At 38.7% G+C, this 18513-nt stretch overlaps 1 protein-coding gene across 5 annotated transcripts in view; it reads right to left on the bottom strand.

Annotated features, from left to right (window-relative positions):
• Window positions 1–1412: 1412 nt before the first annotated feature.
• The window catches only part of stard13b (StAR related lipid transfer domain containing 13b), a 412204-nt gene continuing 395103 nt past the window's right edge, over window positions 1413–18513 (bottom strand). For all 5 annotated transcript variants that reach the window (XM_072262914.1, XM_072262910.1, XM_072262912.1 and 2 more), the window contains 6 exons: window positions 18096–18306; window positions 16203–16317; window positions 14718–14939; window positions 10742–10959; window positions 8023–8199; window positions 1413–3007 (listed from right to left, as the gene is read on the bottom strand). In XM_072262914.1, the coding sequence (XP_072119015.1) occupies window positions 2890–3007; window positions 8023–8199; window positions 10742–10959; window positions 14718–14939; window positions 16203–16317; window positions 18096–18306 (1061 nt within the window). In that variant the 3' untranslated portion in view covers window positions 1413–2889. The remainder of the gene's footprint in view (window positions 3008–8022; window positions 8200–10741; window positions 10960–14717; window positions 14940–16202; window positions 16318–18095; window positions 18307–18513) is intronic.

The following is an 18513-nucleotide window of genomic DNA, read 5'->3' as shown; positions in this document are numbered from 1 at the left end:
ATCCACCTTAGCCGTGGGCATTGCAGGAGCCATTTTAAAACTTGATGGCCTAAATTAAAAATGATTTCCTGGCAGACTTCAGCCTCACAGGCAGTAGTATTACAAAATCAGGGATTCGTCATTACCAACATCCATGCTTGCCCACATCAGACAAACATCTCCAATGGCTTACAGTGTATCACATTACATACAGCTGATGCTGAAAAATGAGTCACAACTAAAGTGCCACTGGGTGTGGAAAGTGTGCCCATTCTGCTTGTTGATTAATACCACACTTGCAATGATTTAGATGAACAGTACAAGTAAACTAAAGTAGCTTAATTCTTGTAACACCAAGCAACGCTTAAGGTACTGCACATCAATCCATTAACAACAGGAGACTATTGCAGTTTTCCTCAATGAGCCAAATAGTTTCATTATAGCCTTCTGCTTGCTCATCATGCTTTACAACATTTTTAAGATTTTTGAAGCAACCATTACATTCATAGTTCAGTTTCAATGGTGTTTGTGGCCGGGAATTTAGTATTGCAACCATGTGTAGAGAAAAATTACTGGACATTGGGAACTTTGTCAAGTTTGATTTGGAGCCTTTTGAAGGGTTACTTAATCACTTTAAAAATTTGAGACTAGAATTTATGAATATTGAATGAACTTACTAATGATAGCAACTAATTAAAATGGGAGAATGGGTTCTGTAAATGTACATATTCAAATGGAAAGCTGGAAATTTGTTGTCCTGATCTAGTTTATGATTTGAGCCCCACGTTTGTGCACTGAATGGGGGCAAGTGTTGGCTAGTACTTCAGTGGATTTCTGAGAAAAAGTAAAGATAGTCTGTGTCATTGTCTGCTGGTTGAAATATTAAACTGTGGCCAGTTCTGCCAGCTCGTCACTCCAAGGTTTTATGTGATGAGTAACATCAGAATTGTCTGTGTTCTGACCAATATTTATTCTTCAACCAGCACTGCTGAGACTAGCAATTCCCTGTTATTTATGGTGCCTTCCTATGTGTAAACTGGCTGTGATATTTCCTATATTACAATGATGACCACACTTCAAGAGAACTTTCATTGATTGTAGAGTGGATTGAAAAGTCCCGAGATTGTTAAATGTCACACAAATTCCCCTCTATATTGCACCACTCATCACCTTACATCTCCTTCCACATGATTGACTTCTTTCTCCTCACTTCTGCCGTGATCCAGTTACCTACCTCATTCTTAATCTCCCATTCACTCTTTTTTTCAGGGTGCTTCCACCCCATTTTACACAGCTGAAGGCGCATTTATAATTATAATGAAAATAGCACAGGACAAGTCACAATTTTGCTGTAGGGCATCTGAAGAAATTACCATAAAGCATTTCAAAGCTAGAAGTACTTTGCGCAAAGCAGCTACTTACGATGTAATCTTTATTAGTGCATTTCATAATATGACAAAAGGAAAAATAAATTTTGTACAAGAAATAATGAAAACATTAACCACATATTTCTTTAAACTGCATCAGAATTTCTGACTCTAAATATTAGGTAATCATATTTACAATCAACAAAAGTCCAGCAAATGAGGTAAAAATATGAGGTATAAATAGCTACATCTTTAAATAAAATTCCTCGTCATTCTGAATCCCAATCAGTGATATAATACTATGCTGAAAATATGGCCCAAGTACAAATGGAAGTACAATCACTTGACACATGCACATATAAAGTGACTACATTCATGAAGGATATATTGCAATTGAGTACATGACACTGACGTGGCAACTTTTTTCACAATTGTTTAAGAGTAACCGCACCTTAAACATTGCATAGGAAATAGTGAAAATTATAATGTGCTTTAAAACATGCCGAGTATAACAGTAGAGTAAAATCACTATGATATTCTCCTCAGAAAAGTTCTTAAGCTTCCATCACAGATTCTTGTTTTAGCTAATCCAGAGTGAACAATAAATTATTGAACTGCATAATTAGTTTTTAAATATATATTTGCATGTTGGCAGGAGGGAGGGACTTGGTGAAACATTCTACTCTATCTGTACATGCACGTTATTTTCAGCTCTGTTGGTATTTGGAACAATTTTCATTACAGGTAGTCAAGCTGCAGCTTTGTCAAAGCAAATCTGACCTTAACAAAGGTCACTATGAAAATTGCTTCACTGTGCAAACATCTGATAACACAGTAAATTCTGTGGCAAGATATTGGGATCCAAGTGACAGGAATATAAGCTCATTAGCCTGCATCACGACTGATTGTTTAAGGCTGAAAATCTGAATACAGTTTTATATATATTTATGCTTATTCTTCATAGATATCTTTATTATCTACATATTTATATATTTATATATACACACATTTATACAAATCTAAATGCTTCTCAGAAGCATTTATTCCTCAAGCTGTGCAATGGACAGATTAAAACTTTGTATAGCTTAATGGATGTGATTGTTTTAGAAGCCCCACTGTAATTTCCTGGACCATAAACTTGGAGTCCACTGAGCATACATGGATAAATTAAAAATTTTTTAAAAATGTTAAAACTATAACTTTCCAAACAGCTCCAGAGGCATGACTTTATAAAACTGATTGAGCAATGGGTCCATGAGTTTGGAAAGATTGAATCACATCACAAAGAGATGGATGCTGCAGGTCAACATCACTGTGCATCTGTAACCCAGAGGAATACCATGGCAACCATACAGCACAGTGAGAGCTCTGCTGGAGAATTACTTGATACAGGATAATTTTACAAATCTATTTACCAGCGAGCAAGCCATTAGTGTGAAGCACTTTATTGCTCCTTTATCCATTCTCATCTCTGTGGTTCCTGTAAAATGACATCCATTTTCCTTTGACAAATGCACCTTTTTCGATTCAAGGCATCTCCGTTTCAGATTTTGGTTTCTGGTCCCTCTGCATTTATAGGTTGAAATGAGTTTCTAATTCTTGCAACATCTGCAGCACAAAGATATCCAAAGGCTTTGTTGTACCATTCTGGAGTCCGACCTCTTTTAAAAAAAAACACATGGATATCAGTGAGATGGATTTCTGTAAACCAAGACAAACACGCATTAACATAGCGTAAAACACACAGTCATTTTGTGCTGTTATTTCGTGAAATTACGACAGCCATGAGGATAGTTTACAAAATTCTATTTCATGTCAATATACAATTTCTTTCGCACAGGATTAATCAAAAAGATTAACTATTGTAACGTTGACTTTGGCTTATGAAAACCAGAAGAATATTTGTGCTTTTCTAAAATTTCCCTGAAGGGAATACAGTGGTACAGAGAAAATTATAGAAATATAAAGTGTAGATTTCTCTATACATAGAAAAAAGATTTAAAGTTCACAGTTAATTCTGATGCAGTGTATGACCAGAGCTGCTGATCTATCAGATGCTGATTCATTATCTGTCTGTATCCATTGGTTTCAGTCTGTGGTTCACTCAGGCAGTAACGCTGTGTTCAGGAGATGGCTGATGGTTACAAAGTAGTAATTCAATCCTGTGCTGTGATAACATCATTAACCAGAGGGGTGAAGGCTTGTGCAGTTTATGACAATTTGCAGAATTGCACAACTGAAATGATGCCTTGAAACCTGTAGATTAACAGATTTTTCCTTGTGGTGCTTTGGGAGTTTCCTCTTGTTTACAAACTATGGGAGCTCAGTCTGAACTCCTCCAGCATTTTCTGTGTAGCTGCTCTGGATTTCCAGCATTTGCACAATCTCCTGTGTTATTAGTCTAAGACATATATGATGCTAAAAAGCTGATAATGTGAAAATGAAGTAGGATCTAAACACTACAATTATCAAGTTACATAATGCAAGATTTTTCTCTTTTTGCTTTTTTTTTAAAAAATACAGCTATTCATTTAAGGCAAGCGTGCTATATAAACATGTGCCAAGGTTACCATTTATTACCCTTCATTGGATTTGAGCTGTGGTTTAATAGACAACGGAAATAAGTAAAAGAAACATGACAACTTTCAAAGTGATGGAACAGCGAAAGGCAGATTGAAAAGCAAGGTGTAACATAATAGTCAGAACTAGCAGCTAGTTAGATTGCTTTGCTGTTTTTCCATCAGCAAGGTGACAGGAAGTTATTTATCATATGTCCAAAAGTAAAATAACAGCAATTGAAAAATATGAAATAATGCATTTTGAGTCATTGAGAACACAGAAACAGGCCACTAAGTACACACTGACCAACCACCACCTATTCACACTCATCCTATATTAATGCCGGTTTTTATTCTCCTCACATTCTCATCCACTTTCCTCAGATTCTATAATTCACCTCTATCCTTGGGATAATTTGTGGTGACAGAAACCAGAATGTCTGGAGGAAATCCACAATGTTATGAGGAAGAATGTGCAAATTCCACATAAACAACATCTGTTGAGTTCTCTTGTGCAGTGGGACAGCATCATATTAGTTATGACACCATTTCTTTCAACCTTGATACACGAGTTAACACCGAAGATATTGTCTCCTCTGTTTTTGGGTGGCTGGACTACTTTGTCCTGAACATGCTTGTCCTCTGCCACTTTAATTCCTGCTCAAAATTCACTCAGACATCCATCCCTTATTCGCAACTTAAAACATTTGATTTCTAACCTTTCCTACTTCTGATGAAAGTAACTGTTTCTCACTCATCGGATGCTGCCTGATCTATATTTCCAGCATTTTTAATAATTACATCCAAGTTCAAACACGGACTTTACTGGACTAATAGCCAGAGTTCTTGGACGATGATGCAGAGGCAGGTGTATACCAGTAATTGTCTCAATGAATGCAGGGAATTTCAATCCAATTAAATATGAAAAAATAAAAAAGCCTCAGTAACAACTGTAAGAGTACAAGAATGTTTTTAGCAACCTGCTGGATTACTAATAGCTTCAGGAATGAAAATCTATTGCCCATACGCTGTCTGGCTAGACTCATCATTATGGTTGACTCTGAAATGCCCTCTCAGTTCAGAGGCAATTATGGTCAGTAACGAGTCTGTGGGTTTGTCGGTGATGTCCACATCCTATTAGCAAACATGACAGTGATGGCGTCTATATCCACTACCTAAAATTATAGTGGAGGTAGAAGCCGTCACCATATTCAAAAAGTACAAGCACTTTACATCTACAAAGCTACAAATAGTTAAGGAAGTGAAATTAATTAGAATAGCTCCTTTTGTCGAGTATAAATTGCAGCTGAAAGGCCATACAATAGGGACCCTTAAATGATTAAAGGAACTATGGTTGCATCACGGCCTCGAATGGAAACGCCAAAGCCCTTGGATGGAAAAACCTATTAAAAAGTAGTGGATACAGCCCAGTCTATCACAGGTAAAGCCCTCCCCACCATTGAGCACATCTACTGGGAGTCTTGTCGCAGGAAAACATCATCCATCATTAAGGTCTGCCACCACCCAGGCCTTGCTTTCTGCTCACTGCTACTACCAGGAAGGTGGTTCGGGAGCCTCTGGAACCACACTACCAGGTTCAGGAATAGTTATTACCCCTCAGCCTTCAGGCTCTTGAACCAGTGGGGTTAACTTCACTTGCCCCAACACTGAACTGTTCCTACAACCTATGGACTCACTTTCAAGGACTTCTCATCTCATATTCTCTATATTTATTACTCATTCTTACTTTTTTCTCTTTTTCTATTTGCACAGTTTGTCACCCTTTGTACATTGATTATTTGTCCATCCTGTTGGGGGCATTCTTTCATTGATGTTATTATGTTTCCTGTATTTACTGTGAATGCCCACAAGGAAGTGAGTCTCAGTGTTGTGTAGAATGCTAGGGTGACGTGTCTATACTTTGACAATAAACTTACTTTGATTAGCAAGCTGAACATAAAGAGCAATGGTGGTGTTGCAGAAAATGAGGAGGGCAGCTTCAGAATGATATTGATCAGCTGATACGTTAGGCAAAACAGTGGCAGAATTGATCCTCATAAGCTGGTGGTGAGGCATCTTGGGGATCTAACAAGGGTAGTACACATACCATAAAAGGTGGCACCTTAGGGAATATTGAGGAACACAGCGACTTTGGAGTATAAGTCCGAAGATTCCTGCAGATAGCAGCACAGGTAGGTAGGGTGGTGGACGTGGAATGGTTTGAGTACAAGTGTCAAGAAGCCATGTTGTAGCTAAATAACACTTTTGAGAGGCCTCAGCTGGAGTAGTGTGTGTAGTTCAAGTCTCCACACATTAGGAAAGATGTAACTGCTCTGGAGAGGGTGCAGAAGAGATTCTGCTTGGAATAGAAGTCTCAATGAAAAGCAGAGACTGGATCAGTTGATTTTCTTCCCCTCTCAGAGCAGGGGAAGCAAACAGGGCACCTGATAGAGGTATAATATTTAAGAGACGCATAGATAGGGTATACAACACAAAACTCCTCTCTATGTCAGAGATGTTCAAGACTAGAGGGCAGAGATTTACGGTGAGGGGTAAGAAGTTTAGAGTGGGTCTGAAGATCTTTCTCCCCACCCAGCAGGTAGCTGTATTCAAGAACACACTGCCCGAGGTGGTGGTGAAGGCAGACTGTCTCACAACATTAAAATATCTGGATAAGCATTTGAATTGCTAAAGCACAGTAGACTGTGGGCTAAATGGGATCCCTATAAATAGGTACTTGATGGTCATAGAGTCATAGAGCATTACAGCACAGAACTGGCCCTTCGACCATCAAGTCTATGCCAAGCCTTAATTCTGCCTAGTCCCATCAACCTGCACCCTGACTATATCCCTCCATATTGCTCCCATCCATGTACTTACCCAAATTTCTCTTAAATATTAAATTAAAACTGGATCCACCAGTTCTGCTGGCAGTTCGTTCCACACCTCTCACCACCCCACCACCCTCTGAGTGAAGAAGCTCCACCACAGGTTCCCCTTAAACATTTCACCTTTCAACCTTAACCCATGACCTCTAGTTTTAGTCTCACCTAACTCAGTGGAAAAAGCCTGTTTGGATTTACCCTATCTATACCCCTCCAATTTGTAAAACTCTATCAAAGCTCCTCCTCATTCTCCTTAACTCCAGGGCGTAAAGTCCTAACCGATTCAACCTTTCCAGTAACTCAGGTTCTCAAGCCCTGGCAACACGCTTTCAAATATTTTTCTGTACTCTTAATTTTATTGGTCTCTTTCCTGTAGGTAGGTGACAAGTACTGCACACAATACTCCAAGTTAAGCCTCACCTACATCGTATACAGCTTCAACATAACATTCCAGCTCCTGAAATCAATACTCAAGGCCAATGTACCAAAAGTCCTCTTTACAACCCATTCTACTTGTGATGCCACTTTTAAGGAATCATGGATCTGTACTCCCAGATCCCTCTGTTCTACCGCACTGCTCAATGCCTACCGTTCACTGTGTAAATCCTACCCTGGTTTGTCCTCCCAAAGTGCAACACTTGTCTGCAATAAATTCTATCTGCCATTTTAAGGCATTTTTTCCAGCTGGTTCAGATCTCACTCCAAGCTTTGATAGCCTTCCACACTGACCACTACACCCTGAATCTTGGAGTCATCTGCAAATTTGCTGATCCAATTTACCACATTATCATCCAGATCATCGATCTAGATGACAAACTACAACGAACACAGCACCAATTGCTGCGGCACTCCACTAGCCATGGGCCTCCAGTCAGAGAATCAACCATCTGCAACCACTCTGGCTTCTCCCACAAAGCCAATGTTTAATTTACTACTTCATTCTTGTATGCAAAGCAAATGAACCTTCTTGACCAGCCTCCCGTGCGGGACCTTGTCAAATGAACATGGTGGGCCAAAAGGCCTGTTTATCTGGTGTGTTACTTAACAAACTCCTTTGCCATTAGCATCTGAAACTATAATCAAGTCTTAACTTTTTCTGGAAAGAAACTGATAGGTTTTCAGGTCTAAAGGTCTTCCTGACATTTTTTTCTGCCCATTTGTTGATATAGCAAAAGTAAATGTTTAAAACACAGATAAACAAAAAAGTTACCAGGAATACAAGATTTCATTTACCTTAGGTCAATTCTGCTGATTTGTGTCATTCTGGATTTCCCAGAGCCACATGGCTCGATCAGACACTGGCTATCCATGACCAAAGCACGGACTCCACCCACCAAAGTTGCCTCATCGTGTTCAATGGAGATAGCCACCAGTGCACATGTTCCTTTAGGTAAATCCGTTCTCCAGGTTCTGAAAGAACCAGAGTAAAACAGGCAAAGGTTAATGTCAATGGAAAGACAGGCCTAGGCGTTATGGTCTTGGCAACCACTGTAAAGGCAGCAAACCAAACACTTATCAATTTCTACAGCTTGGATTTTCCCTCCAATTTTAACTAAATTATCCAAAGACTAAGAACTGATAACAAATGAGAGAGGACACAACAAAATCACAGATTAACTTTATAGTAAAGTATTAACCAAGTATTTTTAAAGAAAGCTATACAATTATTGGAATTATGGGCATTTCTATAAGTAACTATTTTTAAATGTTAATGTTAATATTCCTTATATGGTGGATTAACTGAGTGAATTACAATCCATATAGATAAAGTTAGTATTATTTAGGAACAGGACGCTAACTAAGCAGTAATAATGAGTTAATGAGCCATTTGAAAACAAACTTTATGCAAAAAAACTAAACATTTCAGGAAATTTTTTTAGCAAGACCTGTGTAAAAAAAAAAAGGCCAAGTTCAAGTCAGTTGAAGTCATCATCTTTTAATTCCATAAACATCCTAGCTTGTGGAGAAATGCTGAACCACTAGCTGCAACTTTACAATTTAACCTACTGATGTGGAAGCCAAAGGATTGTGGGAGATTTTCCCCACTGATGTGGAAAACAAAAGTTTGTGAGAGTTTAATGGTGTGATAGTCATTAATGCAGTCATTACCAGCGGGGAAAATCCAAATCAGTATATTCCTAGCATAGTGTCAATTACGCAAAGACCTTCATTGCAATGATTAAATCCCATGATGGTCATAGAGGAACAAATCTTGTCCATTAAATTGAAAATAAACCTTATGCAATTTAAGGGCACCATCATATATATTTAAGCTTAGTTTCAATAAATGCTCAGATGTGCAAAGTTAGTTAAAGTGTAAGATTTGGCTTGTAGCCTAGTTAAAATTATGACAGTGCTCTTAAATAATGTTTTATGCCTCAGTATTTTACTGTTATGAACAACTCTTGTTGACTGCTGATGGCTTCTTACAGATGTGTGTGAAATTGACTTCAACCAAAGCTAATTAGTAATGGTGCACTTATTGTTTTTCACAAGCAGTGCGCATCATTGGATTATTTGCATTTTTGTCACCAACTCAAACATTTTGCAACAAAACTTAGCTGAATCCAGTATCAATTTCACTAAAATTCTTGTCCCTTAACGCTGTCAAAAAGTAGATGGAAGTAGACATTCCATCACTTTAAGACACACATATTTTTATAGCTGAAGGCAGAAAATACAGTTGATTTGATCTACAACTGTGGCATTTTAATTATTGAAACTTTTAAAAAAAAAATGTTTGGCTCCAGAGCCTGCTGTTGTCATGACACTTCTCCGGTGAAGATGTGAGTTGTTTTTTCTCCATTACTGGCTGAAGTTTGAAGTTGGAAGGCAGTGGAAATTTTAGTGATCCGTGTCTTTACTACTACTGCCATCCATACATGCATAAGCGAACACCAATATTGGAAATTGCTGCCCATTCCTCCACAGAATGCATCCACAAAGAATGAATTTGCACACTTAACAAACAATATATAATTTTGGATGGCTCAAATGTTCACCCAAACATCTTTCTTTGTCTTCATTCAGTAAAGCCATTCAAATGCAAAAACTTGTTGAATGAAGAGTAACTGAGCTTGCATGCCATTCTGAGACATAATTACTGCTAAATAACCTTCTGGCCTTGAAAAAGTGAAGTGCCATTCCTCAGAATGACATCTGAAAAAATCTACATTTTTAAAACCAAATGGTAATTTTCATTGTTAAATTCACAAATGTTACTGTTAACAGTCTAATCTATGTCTAAACCCTAATCTTCACTTCAGTTTTAGAAATCCCTTAAAAAGTGTTCTTTACTTCTTGTTTTTCAACTAATGTGAATGTTTCCATCTAATCAGCTGCTCAATAACCTCAGAGTTGCTTACTGGCGTCACAGCTGTGGGATGTCACACAGGTAGAGCCAAGCAGCCAAGTCGCATTGACATAGGAAGCCTTTCCAAAGAATCTTTGTGGACAGCATTGGCCCCTTGCTCCAAAATGTCAGTAAATGCTTCAAATAAATCTACGCACACTTAATCATACCGACACACCCGTTAGAAATCCTTTCCAGGACCACTGAATCTTTTGGGTTATAACTTGGTGTATTGGAAAAATTCAACAACTAAATACTGCATCAGTGTACATCTATAGAATGTATATCTACTTAAAGTAACTCTCCAAAGGAAAGCAAAGTACAGCTCCTAGAAATATACTTCAGTTATTCATGGGGAGTCTCAACAGACACAAGTCAAAACTTTTGGAAGCCAAAAAATTAGTTGACATCAAATATCAGTATAGTTGTGGAATAGATAATGATGAGAATGCCACTGAAAAATGTCACATCAGTTCATAAATATTTGGAGTGAGGATAGATTGAGGAACCCAGTCTGAGGTACTTAAACAATGGTGATAGATAAGTGATAAATAACTCATCTTCTGGAACCAACTTCTAGCACTTAAATTAAAATATCACCTCAGAATGACAAAGTCCCTGCTAGGATGAGGAGCCATGCTGTTCAAGACATATTGGAAGACTTCTGTCTGCTTATCTAGAGCTTCTATGATTTTCCACTGGAGAAGATCATCATCCCACAGGTGTCGTTCTCGTAGTACCCGATTTAGCACTACAGCAGGTGGAGCCTCCACTTCAATGGACACCTTCCACAGGCGGAGTGGGTGACCATCACCAACCTACATCAAAAGGAAGAGCATCAAGCTTTACTATGATGCATACTGGGGCAGGGGAGAAACAACCTATTCCAATATATAATTGTCTTCTACTATTTTAGTTGTTAATACCCTCGATTCCAAGTCAGAGAACTTGTGCCAAGAAACACACCAGACTCTTTGGCTCAAAATTCAGGCCAACTCTTGGTTGTGCATTAAAGTAGTGATGCCCTATCTGGGCTAAGCATTGAATTGTCTCAAGAAAATCCGAACAATCTATGGCACTGTTCGGAGAAAAGCTGATGAGCTATCTAGAGTCAGAGCCAATATTTGGCTTCATCTGATATCTTAACTAACGTTTCTAAAGAAATAGCTTGATTAGAGATTTTCCACTTCCTTACAACTGTCTCTACAACGAACATTTAAATCCTTTGTATCTCAATATTACACAAATTCTAAAACACAGTTTAGGCCTGACAGCAGAAATGCAAACGTTGTTGGAAATAAAAACATCAGTTAAGTTCTGCAAAGTGAAAGGGTCATAATACTTCCAGTGGTACTGAAGTCACTTGCAAAAGACTACAAATGATAATTGACCTGCATTTTCTGTTTCTCCTTTTCATAAAAACTGTTGTATTAATCAGCTTTTTACTATCATGAGGAAGCTTTTGCAACCAAATTTGTCAACTGTTATTTCGACATGTATACCACAAAGTAACAGCCTACTCATCATGCCACGTAAATGCATACTTCACCTTGGAGACACTAAGTAGCAGCAGCACTGCATGCAAAATGAAAAAGTGTCTACACCTAAAATATTATTCCTATCCTCTACTAAAATACTGATTTGTTGTGGATTTCCAGCACGTTCTGTAGGCCTTTATGAATTCAAAGGATATACTTAAGTGCTTGCTTATTTAGCATCTCCCCACTTCATAAGTTATTTTGTACCCATCTTCTTACCTTTCCTTTACCAATGATTGCCCATGACTAATGAAATTATATGTAAGCTAATCTCGTGGTTTTTTCCCCAAACAGACTATTAGAAAATCCATGAGGTACAAATTTATTTCAGTACTGTCTCCTTCTCACAGAGTTGGTTTCCCTTCTCCTCCATCATCAGTCCTCCTTGCAGAACATAGAACAGTACAGGAACAGGTGCTTCAGTTCACAATGTCTGTATCTTTCTATTACCTTTAAATGCCTCTTAAACCAACTACTATCTATGTAAGAAAACAAGCCTTGCACATCTCCTTTAAACTATTGCCTTGTTACGTTAATGCTGTGTGCCCTAGCATTTGACACTTCCACCATGGGAAAAGGTTAACCTGTCTATGCCCCTCTTAATTGTATATACTTCTATCAGTTTTCTCCAGCCTCCAATATTCTAGACTAAACAACCTAAATTTGTCCAATCTTTCCTTATAGCTAATACTCTAAACCAGGTTCACCAGAAAGCTGCCATTTCCACACCCTCTTCAAAGACCCCACATCCTTCCCGTAATGCAGTGGCCAGAATTACACAGAACACTCTAAATGTAGCCTAACCAAAGTTTGATAAAGCTGCAATATGACTTACACACTTATATACAAACAACAGGAATTCTGCAGATGCTGGAAATTCAAGCAACACACATAAAAGTTGCTGGTGAACGCAGCAGGCCAGGCAGCATCTCTAGGGAGAGGTACAGTCGACGTTTCAGGCCGAGACCCTTCGTCAGGACTAACTGAAGGAAGAGTGAGTAAGGGATTTGAAAGTTGGAGGGGGAGGGGGAGATCCAAAATGATAGGAGAAGACAGGAGGGGGAGGGATGGAGCCAAGAGCTGGACAGGTGATAGGCAAAAGGGATACGAGAGGATCATGGGACAGGAGGCCCGGGAAGAAAGACGGGGGGGGGGGGGAACCCAGAGGATGGGCAAGGGGTATATTCATCCCATTCCCATTCTGACATGCCTATCCACGGCCTCCTCTACTGTAAAGATGAAGCCACACTCAGGTTGGAGGAACAACACCTTATATTCCGTCTGGGTAGCCTCTAACCTGATGGCATGAACATCGACTTCTCTAACTTCTGCTAATGCCCCACCACCCCCTCGTACCCCATCTGTTACTTATTTTTATGCACACATTCTTTCTCTCACTCTCCTTTTTCTCCCTCTGTCCCTCTGAATATACCCCTTGCCCATCCTCTGGATCCCCCCCTTGTCTTTCTTCCCGGACCTCCTGTCCCATGATCCTCTCGTATCCCTTTTGCCTATCACCTGTCCAGCTCTTGGCTCCATCCCTTCCCCTCCTGTCTTCTCCTACCATTTTGGATCTCCCCCTCCCCCTCCAACTTTCAAATCCCTTACTCACTCTTCCTTCAGTTAGTCCTGACGAAGGGTCTCAGCCTGAAACGTCGACTGCACCTCTTCCTAGAGATGCTGCCTGGCCTGCTGCGTTCACCAGCAACTTTTATGTGTGTTACACACTTATATATTCAGGATCTTGACGAATGAAGGCAAATATGCCATATGTCCTCTATATCACCTTATTTACTGGTGTTGCCACTTTTAGGGAGCCATGCACTTACACCCCAAAATCCCTCTGCACATCAATTCTCCTCAGGGTCCTACCAGTTACGTTTCTTTTACATCTGACCTTCCAATGTGGAACATCACACTGTTCTCCACATTAAATTCCACATGCCATTTCTCTGCCCTCATTTCCAACTGGTCTATATTCTTTGACAACCTTTCTCACTACCACAAATCTGTACATTTTATGTCATTTGCAAGCTCACTAATTAGCCACCCATATTTTATATCCAAATCATTGATATTCAGTATATTAAAAATAACAGAAGCCCCAATTAAGTTTGTCAGATATGACCTCATCCACATAAAGCTATGCTGCCTATTCCAAATGAGTCTCTGTTTTTCCAGAAGCAGATAAAACCTTTTCCTAAGAATCCTCTTCAATAATTTCTGTGCCACCGATGTAAGGCTCACCAGCCTATAATTTCCTCATTTCTCTCTACTGTACCTCTTAAACAGAGGAACAGCAAAGGTTATTCTCCAATTGCCTGGTATTTCACCTGCGGCTAAAGAGGACACAAAGGTGTTTGTCAAGGCCCCAGCAATCATGTCACTTCCTTCTCTCAATAACCCATGATTCTGTATACCTCTATCCAGTCACTTCTCATCCTCCTTCGATCTAAAGAGCTCACTCAACCTATCCTCATAGGACATGCTCTTTAATCCAGGCAGCATCCTGGTAAATCTCCTCTGCACCCTCTCTGATGCTTCTACATCCTTCCCATAATGAGATAACCACACTGCCCACAATATTCCAAGTGTGGTCTAACTAGAGTTTTATAGAGCTGCAACATTTCTTCATGGCTCTTGAACTCAATCCCCCGATTAATGAAGGCCAACACATCATAGATCTTCTTAACTACCCTGCCAATTTGCACGGAAACTTTGAGATATCTGTGGACGTGAACCCCAAGAACTCTCTGTTCCACTCCAAGAATCATGCCATTAACCCTGTATTCGACCTTCAAAAGTGATTCACTTCTATTGATAACAGTATTTTCACATTTCTAATTTTTTGAACTAATATAAAATATCATTTTTATCAGCAGTGAAAAACAACAGATAGAAAAGATATAAATGAATAATTACTGATGAATATTTCAGTAACATGGTCCAAACTGAATTATACAAATCATTAAATGATATCTAATTTATTCAATAGCAAAAATACTTCAGTTCACTTGAAGTTTTATGTACAAATATACCTTTTTATAAGCAAGTTCAATGTTATCAGGGCATGGACATGAAACCCAGCCCTTAAACTTCTCCCTGGCTTCTTTCTGAAGGTTCTGCATGAGATTCTCCAGGTATGTCTGATAGTTTGCTCCCTCATCTTCTAATTGCTTCCCAAGCTCCTCAAGTGTCAAAGGATGGGCGTCAGCTTCAATGTAGGAGTTTCGTGATTGTGTCATCATATCTTGAGGAATCTAATCCAAAAAAGATAGATAACTGGATAAAAATGATTTTCACCCACAGTAGATTCACTGTCAAAGGTTGTATAAATGAGATCATCTCTCATTATTCTTAAACTAGAGGGTAAGGACATCTTTATGATCACATCATCTTGCAATAGTTGCTTATTGAATCCAAAAAATAACATTCAATTATTTGTCTACTGGAAAATTGATTTATTGTTGTCACATGTACTGAAGTATATCACACAGATCAATTCATTGCCAGTTTAGTACAATAACATTTAAAACAATAGCACTTTGCAGAATAGTATAACGGCCACAGAGAAAGTGCAGCATAGGCAGACAATAAGGTGCAAGTTCATAAACAAGAGAAAATCTGCAGATGTTGGAAATCCAAGCAACACACAAAATGTTGGAGGAATTCAGCAGGTCAGGCAGCATCTGTGGAAATAATCTATAGTTGACGTTTCGGGAGGACACAGCCCTTAGACTTCAAAAAGTTCAGAACAAGATAGGTTGTGAGGTCAAGAGCACATCTTATCATAATAGGGAACAATCCAATAATCTTATAACAGAGGGATAGAAGCCATCCCTGAGTCTGGTTTGTGCTTTCAGGCTTTTGTATCTTCTACCTGATAGAAGGGGAGAGAATGTCTGGGGTGGATGGGATGCTGGTTGCTTTACTGAGGCAGTACCACTGCAGAGCCCATGGAGGAGAGGATGGTTTGCAAGGTGTGTTGAACTGTATCCACAACTCTCTTCAGTTTCCCACCATCACAGGCAGAGTTGTTGCCTTACCAAGCTGAGATGCATCCTAATAGGATGCTTTTTATGGTGCATCAATTAAAATTGGTAAGGATCAATGGGGATGCACAAATTTTTTCTAGCCTCCTGAGGAAGGAGAGGCCCTGGTGAGCTTTGTGATAATGATACCCTAAGCCCCTCTGCTCTCTTTCAGATTATAAAAAAATCTACATTTCTATTTATTTCTAAAAATTCCTCTAATTCTATACACTATAATCTTTTCTAGCTTTCTTACTTACAAGATCTTGCCAATAGGCATTTAAAATCCATTGCATTGTCACCGGCTCAGAGAGTTCAAGCCCACTGGCTGAGATCAACCAATTAAAGTGTTATGAATACTTGCGCTATGTTATACTTCATCACTTTTGTGTGAATCATGAAGGTCATGCAATGATACAATTATCAAAATATATTCCCTAAACTGTCACACATCTAATAGTCCTCATTTTAGGTACACTAACTCTGACTCACCTGGAAAATTTTGTTGCAGTCTGTGATCATCTGTGCCAACCCCTGAGTCGCTGCCAAGTTTTCATTCAAATCTTTCTGATCAGGTTTTCCTGTTGCATACTTACGATGCATTACCCTATTGCAATTAAAGAGAAAAAATTGCCAACAATCAATGATAAACTGAAAAGATGAGACACAAAGAACACTTAAAATATTGTTTCCCATTATGAGGTTTCTGCTTTTCATTTGATAAGTAACCCAGACAGCCCCTACTAAGACATGCTCATTAGCTAATTGTGGAGAATGTGTTAGGTCTTCAATTTTGTTCAAGGCATGAAGATGACGATGCTATTTTATATCCCAGGCCATAAAATAAATTATCAAGATCCCAACTCAAGGCTATTAGCTCCATTAGATTATGTTAATTTACTCTGATAAGCATTTTCCTCTAACCTGCTTATTTGGATTGTCAAAGGAATAAAAAAAAATGGGCAAAGCTTCCCAAGAAAATTAGTTTGGCATGAAATGTAGCTCTAATCTCCAAATGTTAATTGCATGAATTTCCAGAACATTTCCTTATAACAGCTTGATGCATGCCTCCATAGAAATTTGTAGTTTTACATTTGATATTTCCATATACATAGATATTGAACATGCAATCATTTTAATCAATGCAGAACATTAAGAAATAAAGCAACAGCTGTTTCAGGCTTTGTTTTTAATTAATTTTCTTTCATGTATTAATAACTTCTGGAAATTAAGAGATCCACAGTATATATTAATGATTCAATTGCTCAAGCCAATCATTTTACTAATGTTCACGATTTTAAACAGAAAACGAGTTGAGAGTTTGGATTTGGAGCTTTCAATTCATAAGTAGGAGGATACTGAGAAATAATAGGAGCTTCAGGCAATTCATTTCTGAAAAACGAATACTTTGCCACAGGTAACCATTAAGATTGAAATGATCATGCTTTTTGAAGAAAAATTATTGAAAATTTTAAAAACATGGAGAAATAACATTACAGAGAACACAGTTGTATAATTAGCTTGGTTTACTTTTAGCAGAATTATAGCCACAGATACATTACCTGTGCATTGTGCACCACAGATCCTAATTAGTTCAGGTTTTTTGTTTTCTTGTTTAAAAAGCAAGCACGTATACATGTAGCATAATCAAAATTGAGTCAGCACAGGGCACGGTACAAGCTTGTTTAAATTAAATAATTAACCACATGGCCTCAAAGTTCTTACAATCTCCAGCACATCACAGATGGGCACAAAGGCCTTTCCTTTACTAGCACTGTCAATACAGAGAGGTTCCTATCACAAGTCACGGAAGTACAAACATAGGTATTGAAGATTAATATACAATTGGTGGAGATCTATGAATGCGGGAAATAGGCAAAAGTTCAGAGAACATTGGGGTTGAGTGCAACTACTCTAGGTTTACCTGCCAGAAAATCTGTGTGTTAGATTTTGCTGCCAAACAATGCTGAAACAAGCTTCAATTGTCGGCCTGCTTCTATGTGCATGACTTATACTGCTTGCAAGCAATGCGTGCGTAATGAATTATGTACAAGTGGCACCAAAACATCATTGCATCTTATTTTACATTATTGCACGGTGCCTGGTGACCTCCACGTCAAACTCATCATGCATATGAAAAACACAGGCCAGGGTTAGAGACCCTGTGATCCCTGAACAAAAGGACCTGGTCAGATTTTTGATCATTTCTATCTTAATAGCTACCTGTGGTAATTGCTCTGTGTAGTTCACAAAAAATATTGTACTGCATGAAAAAATACCCAGACCCTCTTTCAAATGCTGTATTTACCACAGCACACCAGAGGGGTCAGCATGCCTAAATTCGATTTTGCTTGTTATATCTAATCTAGGATGCAAGAGGCCTACCTTGGTGAGGAGGATCCTTTCTTAATCAAGTTCAGGTGGAAGAGGGAAGGTGCAAGGCAGACAGCAAGGTTCATGGCAGTCATTTGATTTTCTGTTACGGAAGTCACGTCACTAAGGAAACAAAGTAGTGTTTGCAGGACCTCACGATTTTCATCTGACATCAGCATGCTGGCTGCCTGCACTGCCTGCAAACGTTGCTCTTTGGGTACATCTGTAAATCAGAGGCCAAAAGTCATTGATAGAGAACACTCAAAATATGAAATTACCATCTACTTTACAGCACACTTATAAAAGCACAGAGATTAATGGATTGCCTCAATCTTGCTAAATCCGGAGTTAACCTTTTCATGAAACGATTACATTAAATTGATGGACAGGTTTTGTAGGCAGTGTTTGATTAGTTACAAATCCCCTGCTA

The sequence above is a fragment of the Mobula birostris genome, chromosome 7 (genome assembly GCF_030028105.1).
Source record: "Mobula birostris isolate sMobBir1 chromosome 7, sMobBir1.hap1, whole genome shotgun sequence".
NCBI lineage: Eukaryota > Metazoa > Chordata > Chondrichthyes > Myliobatiformes > Myliobatidae > Mobula > Mobula birostris.
The sequence above is the reverse complement of the archived record's forward strand: the minus strand, read 5'-3'. Positions and strand labels throughout refer to the sequence as shown.